At 37.2% G+C, this 13891-nt stretch overlaps 1 protein-coding gene across 1 annotated transcript in view; it reads right to left on the bottom strand.

Annotated features, from left to right (window-relative positions):
* CLYBL (citrate lyase beta like) overlaps positions 1 to 13155 on the bottom strand; it is a 173247-nt gene extending 160092 nt beyond the window's left edge. The window contains exons 1-2 of the mRNA XM_006851532.1: positions 13127 to 13155; positions 6169 to 6355 (exon numbers count right to left, since the gene is read on the bottom strand). Coding sequence (XP_006851595.1) covers positions 6169 to 6355; positions 13127 to 13155 — 216 coding nt within the window. The remainder of the gene's footprint in view (positions 1 to 6168; positions 6356 to 13126) is intronic.
* Positions 13156 to 13891: the final 736 nt, after the last annotated feature.

Genomic DNA, 13891 nt, shown 5'->3' with positions numbered 1-13891 from the left:
TTTGTTCTCCCCAATGTTCTTTTTAATGTGGTGAAATTATTTGCTAGTTGTTTATTTTTTGGTTCAATTAAAAATTTAGTAGGATATTGACTTATGGGAGACTCTGACTATCATGAGTGTCAACAGAACATTCCATGGTGGGCAGTTTTTATATCCCATAATACAATCTGCAATTGTAATCATATATGTGCATGCTTTGGACATTTTAAATTACTTCTATTTCTATGTTGCTTTCTAGTAGAATCATTCCTTAGACAAAACTCACTCCATCTTCCTGGCCCTCCCTATCAGAACAATAGCAACTCTGTAACATCTTAGGTCATAGTAGTTGCATTTTCCTAAAAACATTGTTATGTGTAACGTACAGTTGAAAATTTGAGTGTATGCTAAGTGTAATATTTAATTGTGAATTAGTGGACATGTAATACTCATTAACAATTAAAAATATTGATACTTTATATCCTCTTTAGGAAAAGTGTCTCCAAATTTAAATCTAAAAAAAACACTGAAAATCAGAGAATTACAACTACATGGATTTGTAGATTTTTTGCATATAAATATGCTGACATCAGATGGATCTTGGCTGAAAGCAGAGAATATCTAAAAGATGTTTACTTGTGCTTTATCACTATGCAAAGGATTTAGATTGTGCAGATCAAGACAAACTATGGGTAACATTGGGAAGAATGGGTATTCCAGAATACTTCATTATGTTCATGAGGAACTTGTATATAGACCAGGAGAGAGTGATTAGATCAGAAAAACAGGATACTGAATGGTTTAAAATCAGGGAAGACACTACAAAGATAGTATCATTTCACCCTGCTTTTTCAATCTGTATGCTGAGCAAGTAAATGTGGCATCAGGATTAGAGGAAGAGTTATTAACAGCCAAAGATAAACAGATGATACAATCTTGCTTGCTAGAAGTGAAGAGGTCTTGAAATATTTATTGATTAAAACCAAAGACTAAGATAAAAGATTAAGATCATAGCCTTCAGTATGGACTTCATACCTCAATGTAAAAAAAACAAAAGTCCTCACAACTGGGCCAATAAATAATATCACAATAAATGGAGAATGGATTGGATCTGTCAAATACTTCATTTTGCTGGGATCTACAATCAACGCTCATGGAAAAAGCAGTTAAAAAAAAAAAATCAAACAACATGGCAAATCTGCTGCACAAGATCTCTTTAAAATACTTAAGGTCATAGATGTCAGGTTGAGGACTAAGGCACATCTGACCCAATTGATGGTGTTTTCAATTGCCTTATATGCTTGTCAAAGCTGGACCACAGAAGAGTCGACATATTTGAATTATGGTGTTGGCAAAGAATATTGAAAGTACCATGGACTGCTAGAAAAACAAACAAATCTATCTTGGAAAAAGTATAGCCAGAGGGTTCCTTAGAAGCGAGGATGATAAGACTTTTGTACTTCGGACATATTATCAGGAGGGGCCGGTCCCTGGAGAAGGATATCATGCTTGGAAAGTGGAAGGCCAGCGAAAAAGTGGAAGACCTCCAACAAGACGAATTAACTCAGGCAGCAACAATGGGCTCAAACAAGACAACTGTGAAGAAGGCATAGGCTAGACAGTGTTTCCTTCTAGTGTGCATAGGGTTGCTATGAATAGTAACCGACTTAATGGCACTAACAACAGCAACAACATATATATTAAGTAATGTGTACAAATTATGCAAATTTTCTCTGTGCTGACCCTTATAACAACCAATAAAATATCAATATGGGGGGAAAAAAAGATGAGGCATATTTACCTTAATCTCTGGGAAAACAAAGATTAATTGTATTTTCCTTTGTATACACCAAATACACTGAGTAGAAAGTTTAGATTCCACATGCTTATTCTAATACTTTTCTTAATACTTGCAAAGGCTAGGTTTAACCATTATGAAGATGCTGAAATTAATTTTTTTATTTTTAAAAACAAATACTTGTTTGCTAGAATCTCCAAGGAAAGCAACTTGTTGTATAATACAGTCATGCTCTTTCAGACCACTGGGCCAAAGAACCATCTGAACAGGTATAAATCCAGATGGTCAGGGTTCTCTGCCCTTACCCCACAGCCCAACCTCACTGTAGAGGGACTGGATAAAGGGTCAGAGAAAATACCAATTTAACTAAAAATTTCCACATAAATTACTATATTAACTTATATTTTCATGGAGTTATTGAGCAAATCCATATTCACTATATAAACCTGGAAAGCAGTTAAATTAAGCAAGATGAAATAAAAAGCACCCATTATGCTATCTCAGTGAGAAACGTCTGTGGCTGTAGTGCAGTGAATTGCTTCATATGGCTCTTCTTCTTAGAGTTTTTGTAACTCCCACCAAACAACATTTTTGCCCTGCTGTGTGGTACTGTGGGTTAATGCACCAGACTGCAAAGCCATCTGAACTGCAAGGTCGATGGTTCAAGCTCATCAGCTGCTCCTTGGAAACCCTACACGGGGGTCGCTATGAGTTGGAATTGACTCAAAGGCTCTTAACAATAACAACAATGTCTGGGTAAGAGAAAGTGGGAGAAGATGCTGATAGGATGATATGAGTCCATTGTGAGTGGTTCATTATGATTGTAAAAATTTGGAACTCTTACATGGGTTTAAAATAAGCCATCTCAAAATCAGGAAGGGGATTTTCACTACCATCAAAGAAGAGGAGCCAGGAGTGAAGTGTGTCCTTTGGATGCCAGGGACATGCTGTGCAAAGGAGCTCCTTCACCCAGAATCAAAGAAAGCCGTAATACGGGAGGAGTGGCAGAGAAGCTGCAGCAGAATGAAGAGCCCGAGCAGGAGATAGAGTGGTGAGTTTCCCTGTCCACGGAGCAAGTGCACTCATGAGTGACTTTGAGTGCATGAAGACTGGGTTGCATGGAGGCATTTCATTGGGGCAGCTAGGTTTCTTGACCCATGAAGGCAGAGCTGAGTGCCTTTGAGCTGAGGCTTATGGTGGAGTGGTGTGTCCTGTGGACATTTATCAGCAGCCCTAAAAGAGCTTTGTAACATTAGCCAGGCAGAGAGACCTGACTGTGGGCACAGCTGAGCAAAGGCTCTCCTAACTGGAAGAATTGTACCCTGAGCCTTTTCTCATTCTGTAATGAACCTGATAATTTCTCTATTAACTCCTGTATCTATGTCAAGTTTTGTTTGGTCTTTGCAATGAATTTTTTTAAGTTTTTATTGTGAATTGAGTGAAAGTTTACAGGGCAGATCATCAGTTTACATTCAACAAATCATATATTTTGTTTCCGTTACAATGATTATAATCCTCTCCATGTACCATCAGTTAACAGTATTTCTCTCTATTCATTTTAGCTCTCTGTTTTGTTTTTAAAAACACTCAGGCTTATATAATAATTTAAACTACCAAAGGGAACATTCTGCAAGTCTACCTCCTGGCCACCAGCTCTCAGTCCCTCTCTTTCCATGAATCTAGAGTCCTCAGCTGCTCCCTCTCTCCATGTCCCCACCTCCACCTCCATCTCTGGTGTTGCCGCTTCTCTGGATGCACTGTATTATTGAACCCAGATGAGTAGATTGCATTGTGGGAGGGACGGTTGGTGTCACACCTTTGCAGTATTTGTTTTAAAATTAGATGTTTTCTAAGGCTCCTTTTTCTGGTCCAACCATATGAAAAATCAGCCAGAATCTACATCTCTTATGTCCTGTGTAGAGTTTCCCTTTAGTAGAGAAAATGGTTATTTTATACATAGAAAACTATCTTGTATTTTCTTGGCCTTTGTTTCAAAGAGGTATCTTCTTTTGTCAGAGATAGAGAGTACTATGAAGAAAGAGTTGATGACAAATAACCCAGTTAAGAAATGGGCACAGGATATGAACAGACACTTCACCAGAGAGGAGATCCAGGCAACTAACAAACATATGAAGAAATGTTCACGATCACTAGCCATTAGAGAGATGCAAATCAAAACAACAATGAGATACCATCTCACACCAGCAATAACAGCAAAGATCAAAAAAGTAGAGGATAATAAATGCTGGCAAGGATGTAGAGAGACTGGGACACTCCTGCATTGCTGGTGGGACTGCAAAATAGTCCAACCTCTCTGGAAAACAATATGGCGCTTCCTCAGAAGGTTGAAAATAGAAATACCATTCAATCCAGCAATTATGCTACTTGGTATTTACCCACAAGAAAAACGAGCCACAACACGTGAAGATATATGCACTCCAATGTTCATAGCTGCACTGTTTACAATAGCAAAAAGATAGAGACAGCCAAAGTGCCCATCAACTGAAGAATGGATAAACAAACTGTGGTACATATACACAATGGAGTACTATGCTACATTGAAAAATAACAAGGAAGCTGCATGCCACTTCCTAACATGGATGAACCTTAAGAACATTATGTTGAATGAAATTAGTCAATCGCAAAAGGAAAAATACTGCATAGGACCACTACTGTAAAAGACCAAGAAAAAGAACCCATACTATTCCACTAAAGTGGATGATTAACTGGATGTTAGGGCGTAGGGGTGGGGTTAAGGACGGGAGGGGAAGGTGGAGCACAGGGCAGGGAATAGACACGGGATAGCTTGGGTGTTGGGGAGGGGGGCAATATATAAGTAGGGAGAGGGGAATGGAGGAACAAAGCAGATGGGAGAACAGACAGGTAGGAATGAGCTAAATGGGATAGAGGTAATAAATGATGTAGGCACAGCCTTGGAACAACAGGGCTCTGGGATACAGAAACTGGGATATGGTTGGAATGGGGAAAGGGGAGGAATAATGTTGAGATGCTTGGCTGACTCCTGAACCTTGGTTTTCCATGCATTATATTATAAAATAGTCATAGGAGAGTAGAGGGAGGAATAACCAGAAATACCACCATAGAAAGCTTGTAAATCCGTCTTCTGCCTGGAACTGACTGGAATACCTAAAAAGGGGTTACAATATGTCCAGTATAGGGATGGGCAACTTGAACATTGGCTACCCAAAATGGGGGGAGGGATACAAAGGTAAGAAGTGACTGGCTTACAAGATTTCAAGAGGGATGCTGGATCAACAGGGCGAGAAGGAGGGTGGAGTCTTAAGTGAGTAATATCCAACCTGTCTAGGAAGGGCTGATGAAAAGAAATGCGGATGGGTCTCTTGTGATGCAGGGGTGAATAATTGTTATCAGGATGGATTGTGAGGACTGGAAAGGTAAAGGTGGATATTTTATAACAAGAAGGGATGTGATTAATCTTTCAGTCTAGGAGCGAAGGCCCCTAGGACCATCACTAAAGAAGAACAGAAATCGGGACCCCACCCAGAGAAGCCGTGACGCCTGAGATGGAGACAGAGAGGATGACATGAAGAGACGGAGTGCCTGAGGACTTGAGATCCAGGGAGGGAAGGAAGCTGTGTGCTGAGGACCGTGGGGAGAGAGGGCGGGCCTGCGGGGTATAACCTTTGTTTGGGTGATGATGCATGGACGGGATGGTAACTATGGCAATGAAACGATGTATGATAGAATGAGTGTAAAGCTAATGTTCCACCATGTAAACTATCACACAATAAAAGGGGGGAAAAAAAAGAAAAAGAAAGAGTTGATGAAGAGTCTGTTGCTGTTGTTAAGTACTGTTGAGTTGGTTCTGACCATAGAGACTCTTGTGTTGGGTTTCTGAGAAGTGGCTGGTGAGTTTGAACTACGGACCTTGAGTTCAAACCAACCTTGCAGTTCAGTCCTTACCCTACAACACCACACCAGGATTCCTGAGAGTACCTTAATTTTCTATAGGAAATGGGTCAGATAATACACCTGGTGATGAAAAAGAAGGAATAAATTCCTAATTGTATTTATTAATCTGAAACATTTATGTCACAAGTCTAGAATTATTTCACTCATCTACACATTATGGTCAAAGAGACTGAGTATCTCCTTTATCTACACACAAACCTAGTAACATATACAGAAGGTCATCATCTAAAAATATATTTTGTTTGAAGTCTCTCTTTTTCTTGCAAGAATAAAACTCATACATTCAGAACTCATATGAGGGCTGGATTAAATATATACCATATTCACAGTCAGCAAAAGATGACTATGGTAGAATCTTTACAAACAGTGAGCAACGCTACTGAAAACACACAAGTTTCTTTTCTTTTCTGCATCCTCAGGGAAAGCTAGGCAATTACCTTTTTGTTCACAGCCACGCCATCCTCACAGTCAAGCACTGCACAATCTACATTCAGGGATGGAATCTTCTTTATTTTCTTCTCATCATTTCCAGGTACATAGAGCACTGCCCTCCGGGGAGTATACTTGTGATTGGACAAGGAACTATGTCCAAGTCTGGGAATATACATGGCCAGAGATGCTTTCCTGAGGGAGAAATAAATGGTGTTAGTGCAGAATGGAATTGATTTGTAAATTTTTGAGAAATCTTGTTTACATTTAAAACTAAAATATAGAATAGGAATAATATTTTTAAATTATGGCAGAATACAACCACACACAAAAAGCTGGGAAAACAATAACAAAATAACCAACAAAATATTTTGACTGATGTTTAAAAATATATATAACACTATATTGACAGTCTTCTGAAAGAAGAAGGTACCTATTTCTTCTGGGAAAAATACTTCTGGTATTAGTATAGTTTCCAGAGAGTATTCTAGAAGGAAAACCTATTTATAGCCAAAAAAGTACTAAACATTGTCATGATCTATAATTATATGAAAGTAAAAAATTTATGGAAACATTCGTTTATGGTCCTATCCCTGTCAATAAATCTTTTAAAATAGGTAACTCAATTTCATGTTCATTTTCAACAACAGACTAGATGCACTGATGATTACTGGTGATTGGAATGTTAAAGTTGGAAAAAAAAGGAAGGATCTGTAGTTTGAAAATATGGCCTTGGTGATAAAATGATGCTAGAGACCACATGATAGAATTTTTCAAGATCAATGACTTATTCATTGCAAATACTTTTTTTCAATAACATAAAAGTTAACCATACACACAGAATTCAAATTACACTGATGACATCTATGGAAAAAAACGATCGAGAACCTCAATATCATCAGTCAAAACAAAGTCAGGGACCCCATGTGGAACAGACCACCAATTGCTCATAGGCAAGCTCAAGTTGAAACTAAAGAAAATTAAAACAAGTCCATGAGAGCCAAAATGTGATCTTGAATATATCCCACCTGAATTTAGAGGCCATCTCAAGAACAGACTTAATGATTAGACATCAATGTCCAAAGACCAGAAGAGTTGTAGGACGACATTAAGAACATCATACATGAAGAAAGACAAGAAAAGAATCTGCCTCAGGCTGAGTGATTAAAACCCAGAATGTTGGGTCTTTGGTAGACGGACCTCAGTTGTGTCACTGCGGTGCCTGGTGCAGACCTCTGCTTTGCTGCTCCCCTTCTCTCCGTTTCTGACCTACCTGTCCAGCTGTTCAGGATGGCCCACAAGCTGATATATTACTTGTACAAATACTTCAACGAGTATTATGAGTACTGGGGTGTCACATTACCCAGAGAACTTTCAATAAAAGATACCCAAAACCCATCAAATGTGTGAAGAGGAATAGAGTAGACAAGATGTTCAACCAAGTCTCGGCTGTGGACATTACATGACTTAAGAACCAGAACTGAATAATCTTCTCTTTAGAGGACCTCATCCAAAAAATCAACAAAAATGAAAATTATCTGGGATTGCCAATTAAATCTTTTTCAAATCTACTGTGTCTGTATAATGTATCTGTAGTGTTCAGTGAATATTTGAAAAATGTACAAATAATTCATCCATAACTGTGTGTGAGCTATATTCTTCACAGTAACATAGTTCAGTTAAATGCAATTGCAAGTAAATCACTGTAAGGTGTTTAAATTTTCTTCTACTCAGTTATTCTCTTAAATATGTGTCTGTTGAACTTTACCTATTATTTTGTTTAATAGAGTTTCTATGCTGCATTTCTCAAAAAGACTAAAGTAGATGTCAAAAGAGATCCTGAAATTTGCTCTTGAACATAGAGAAGCCAAAGCAACAGGAAAATGAGGAAGTAAAAGAGCTAAACAGAAAATTTCAAAGGGCAGCACAAGAACACAAAGACAAATATTATAAAGAACTGTGCAAAGATTGGAGTTAGAAAACAAAAAGCAAAGAACACATACAGTATTTCTCAAGCTGAAAGAACGGCTTGATGGGCAGTATCAGCTGCTGTTGTTATTAATGAAGGATCTCTAGCTGTTAATAATAAATCAAATCTATTGCTATCAAGTCAATTCTACCACATGGAGACTCCACCAAACAGAGTAGCACTGTCCTATAGGGTTTCCAAGGCTGTGACCTTCACGGAAGCATTCCACCAAATCTTTCTCCCAAAGAGAAGCTGGTGAGTTTGAACCTCCTACCTTTCAGTTGCCAAGTACAAAGTCAGCAATTCAAATCTAGTAGTACTTCCTTTGAAACGCTATACAGGGTCAGAACTCACTTGGTGGCACTTAACAACAGGATCCAAGAACTTAAACACCTTGCCACCAATGCTCTGCATACTTGTCAAAAGTCCCTGCTTAAACTATATTCTCACCTTCCTTTTCCTATCATACAGTTTAGCCTTTTGTGGAAAAATGAAAAGTTAGTCAAAAACTCCTTCAACTTATCACTGCCCTTTCTGGAAACCTGATTTATAGTTTGGCCCTATGTTTTCACTCATATTGTTGTTAAGTGCCGTCTAGTTGGTTTCAACTCATAGTGACCCTGTAAAGGGTTTCCAAGGAGCAGCTGGTGAGTTCGAACCACCAACCTTGTGGTTCAAACTGACCTTGTGGTCCAGTGAATTAACTTGTTATGTCACACCAGGACTCCTTAAGCTACAATAAGTAAAGATGAAATCAGCTCCCACAATCAAGAACAGATACATAATTTGGGGGCATGGTGCAAAACGAAAATGCAAAGGCCTTGTTCAAAAAATTATTAGCAAGCTCAAGAAGGCAACAGTAGAGCATGAAAGACAGGGACCTTTAAAGTGCAGGGCCATGGACCACTGTGCCCAACCCCATTCGTGAAGGCAACTCTATCCATACAGGCAGAACTAGATGTCATGAAGAGTGCCAGTTAAGAATAAGTAAAAAATAAAAATAAAAATAAAAAAGAAGACGTTAAAGCCTCAGTAAACTGCTAACACCCTGTTTTACTCCCCCTGGATAAACAGCATCAGCAGAGTAGCTCAAACAAATGACCAAAAGACGGAGCTAGAAAATGTTATTGAGGAAAAAGAGGCACTGGAATAACCTGAATAATGATGCAGAAAAAAGGTATTTGGGCTTTTGCAAACTATTGACAGAAAAGCCAAGGAAAACAAAGAAAAATACAGAAAAATGTTACAGAGAGAGCCAACAGAGAAACTATAAAACCTGTAAACAGAAATGCAGAAAATTAATAGTAGATATCAAAAATAGACAATATACTGTAAGGGCAAAAGATTAGATTTGAATCAATGAGCCAGAATTTGTGAGATTGAAGATAAATCTCTCAATACTAGTAAGCTAGAAGAGAAATCAGGAAAAAAAGAATGAAAAAATCTGAAGCCCAAGACTCATGTCGGACAACATGAAAAGGAACAACCTATAGGTGTTCAGAATTCCACAATAGGATGAGAAAGAAAAGCACAGAAAAGATAGTTGAAGTATTGCTGGAAGAAAATTCATCATGAAAAGATTTTGAGAAGATAAGCACTCAAAAAATGAACTAACCCCCAAACAGAACAGACCACAAAAGAAAATCACTAAGATGTATCATAAGCAAACTCCAAAATCAAAGACAAGTATAGAATTCTGAAAGCAGCTAGGGGAAAATGAAATGAGATTAAACTCCATTTTCTCAGCAGAAACCATGCAGGCTAGAAGGCAATGAATGGGAGAACACATAGAAAACTGAAAGAAAAAACTTCCAACCAAGAATCATATACCCATCAAAACTGTCCTTCAAATATGATAACAATATTAGAACATTTCCAGATAAGCAGAAATAAAAAGAATCTGTAAAAAAATCAAGCCAACTGGAGACAATAACATGGCAACACCACCCAGAATTCAATCCAGATATAGAAGTGTCTAGTAAACAAAATTACAAGACTGGAAGTAGGGAATCAGAGATATCAAACTATAATGAAGACAGCTACAAAGTCAAAAGAGAGAATAGTAAAGCCACATAATTCCAAATGGTGACAAAGTCAAGCAGATTTAAGATAAAATAGACTATTTTAATATGTGGAATAAATTAATAACTTACAGCATAACCTCAAAGGAACTAAATACACCTTCACTTTAAACCAAGAAAAGAAAAATCCATAAAGATTTTGTAAATATTAAAACTATTAATAAATTGACAAGAAAAACTACACCAACACATACTTCACAATAAAATATTTTAAAAAAAAAAGAAAAACCACACCAAAAAACAATCTCAACACAGATAACTACACAGAACAAAGAAACTAACAGCACCACACACACACATACACACAGGAGAATGACCGCAATCTATTCATACCTATCAATTATTCTGAATATCAAGGGATTAATAGCACCAGATGAGAGACAAAGAGTAGCAGAATGGATAAGAAAATAGAATCCTTTAATATGCTGTCTACAAGAGACACACCTTACAATTAAAGACAATTGCAGATTAAAAATTAAAGGATGAGAAAAATATTATCAAGTTAATGGTAATCAAAAACAAGCAAGAGTAACAATATTAATCTCTGATAAAATAGACTATGTCAAAAACTAGCATAAGAGACAGAGTAGGACATTATCTCATAATTAAAGGTTCAATGGAACAAGAGTATATAACCATATTATTTATCTATGCTCCCAAGGAAAGTCACCACTCGTCTGTCAGTTTGTCGTACTGTGATGGCTTGTGAGTTGCTATGATTCTGGAAGCTATGCCACAGGTATTTTAAATACTAGCAGGGTGACCCATGGTGGACAGGTTTCAGATGAACTTCCAGACAAGACAGACTAGGAAGAAGGAGTGATGAACTACTTCCAAATATTTAGTCACTGAAAACCTTATGAATAGTGGAGAAACATTGTCAGATATAGTGCCAGAAAAATAAGCCCCTCAGGTTGGAAGGCACTCAAAATACAACTGGGTAAGAGCTGCCTCCTCAAAGTTGAGTTGACCACGATGACACGAATGGAGTAAAGACTGTGGGAGTAAAGCCCACAGGACCTTCATTTGCTGATGGGATGCAACTTAAAATGAAGACAAACAGCTGTAAACATCCATTAATAATAGGAACATGGAATGTACAAAACCTGTATGCTGAGCAAATAATCTGAGAAGCTAGGTTATATGAAGAAAAACGTGGCATCAGGATTGGAGGAAGATTCATTAATAACCTGCAATGCAGATGATACAACCTTGCTTACTGAAAGTGAAGAGGATTTAAAATACTTACTGATGAAGATCAGAGAGCACAACCTTCAGTATGGATTGCATCTCAGTGGAAAGAAAACAAATATCCTCTCTACTAGACCAATAAACAACATTCTTATCAATGGAGAAAAGATTGAAGTTGTCAAGGACTTCATTCTTCTTGGATAAACTATCAACACTCATGGAAGCAGCAGTCAATAAATTAAACGACGTATTGCATTAGGCAAATCTGCTGCACAAGGCCTTTTTAAAGTGTTGAAGAGCAAAGATGTCAACTTTTCAGTATTTTCAATAACCTCATATGCATGTGAAAGCTGGACACTGAATAAGGAAAACTATAGAAGAATTGATGCTTTTGAGTTATGGCATTGAAGAAGAATATTGAAAGTGCCATGGGCTGCCAAAAGAACAAAGAGATCTATGTTGGAAGATGTGCAGACAGAGTGCTCCTTAGAGGCCAGGATGGCCAAACTTCATCTCTCATACTTCAGACATATTGTCAGGAGGGATCAGTCACTGGAGAAAGTTATCATATTTGGTAAGGTGGAAGGTTTGAGAAAAAGAGGAAGACCCCCAGTGAGATGGGTTGGCAATATGGCAGCATCAATGGGCTCAAGTGTGGCAGCAATTGTGAGGTTGGCTCAGGACCGGGCAGTGTTTCGTTCTGTTGTACATATGGTCACTATGAGTCAGTACTGATTTGATGACACCTAACAACAACAACAACAACCCAAGGAAAGAACCTCAAAATACATAAATCAAGCCCTATTAGAATTGAGGAAAGAAACAGATAACTCTACAATAATAGCAGATTTTAATACATCTCTTTTGAAAAAGGACAAAACAACCAAAACTCAACAAAGACAAAGAAAAAAACTCAACAAAGACAAAGAAGAGCAACACAATCAATTAATTTGACCTAATAGATTTATTTACGCAGAACACTCAACCAAGCAAAACCACAGTACACATTATTTTCCAGTGCACATGGAACATTCTGCAGAATAGATCATGTGTTAGGCCACAAAGCAAGTCTCCATAAATTTCAAAATACCAAAAACTTAAAAACTATCTCCTCTGATCACAATGCTATAACATTAGAAACCAACAAAAGGAAGATCAAGGAAACAAAATGAAATACATGGAAACTGAATAACATCCTGTGGTAATAAAACAAATTTAAATAATTAAATAAAAAAAATTCTTTAAGCAAATGAGAAAATCAGCACATTAACATAACAACTTCAACAATTCGAAAAAGACCAGGAAAGTAAGCCTATATTCACCAGAAGAAATAATCAAATTAGAGTAGAAAATAGAAAAACAATAGGAAGAAACCAGACAAGAAGCTGGTTCTTTGAAAGGATTAATAAAATTGACAAACCATTGGCAAATCTACTAGAAAAAAAAGAGCGAGAAGATGCAAACACACATAAGGAATGATATGGGTAACATCACAACAGATAGTAACAGAATACTATACAGAGTTGTATTCCAACAAATTTGAATATCTAGAAGAAATGGACAAATTTTTAGAAAAAACTACTTACATAAACTAACAAAGAGTCATATAGAAAACTAGAACAGACCTATAACCAAAAAAGAAATTGATCTTGTAATTTTAAAAACTCCAAACAATAACAACAACAAAAAGCCCTAGGTCCACATGGTTTTACTAGTGAATTTTACCAGACATTCAGAGAAGAGGTGACACCCATTTTACGTGAACTATTTCAGAACACAGGAAAGTATGGAAAACTCCTAACTTCATTTTATGAAGTGAATATAACCTTCATAACAAAACCAGTCAAGGACATCACTAAATAAGGAAATTATTATTATTGTTATTTTTAACTTTTTTTTTGCGAACTGAGTGAAAGTTTACAGAGAAGATTAGCAGTTTTATAGTCATCAAATATTAATGATTGCAATCTCCTCCATGTAAGAAGTTATCCCTTTTACATGCTCCCTATTTTTCTTATTTCCATTCTACTCTGCTTTCCAACCCTACTTAACTTTGTCCTTACGGAAATGTTACGCTTTTGATCTTAAATGGTTGACCATTCCATGGTGAGCATGTCTTACTAGTGTTGTTGTCCCCTGTATACCTATCAACTGCTTAGCTCAAAATTGGACCATGAGGGTGAGTTCCGTTCCAGACCTGAATGGCGGCCAAGAGTCATAGTCTAGGGTTCCTCTACTCTTTCTTACCACTAAGCTTGGTCTGTACTTTCCCCCAAAATTCTTACCACTAATATTTCATAACTTCCTATTCATTTTAAATATATAAAGGAATCCACTTATTCTAGAAGATACTCTTCTTAGAGTCCCCTAGTTCATGTTCTAATATGGATAAATTGTATTTTAGCCCTCTGGGAAATCACCACCCCAGGGTGTATTTTATTCTGGATTAGTACTAGTGTCTTTGTATCTGATGCCTTTTTTTTTTTTTAA

The sequence above is a fragment of the Chrysochloris asiatica genome, unplaced genomic scaffold (genome assembly GCF_000296735.1).
Source record: "Chrysochloris asiatica unplaced genomic scaffold, ChrAsi1.0 scaffold00029, whole genome shotgun sequence".
NCBI lineage: Eukaryota > Metazoa > Chordata > Mammalia > Afrosoricida > Chrysochloridae > Chrysochloris > Chrysochloris asiatica.
Note: the sequence above shows the minus strand (reverse complement) of the source record. Positions and strands in the feature narration are given on the sequence as shown.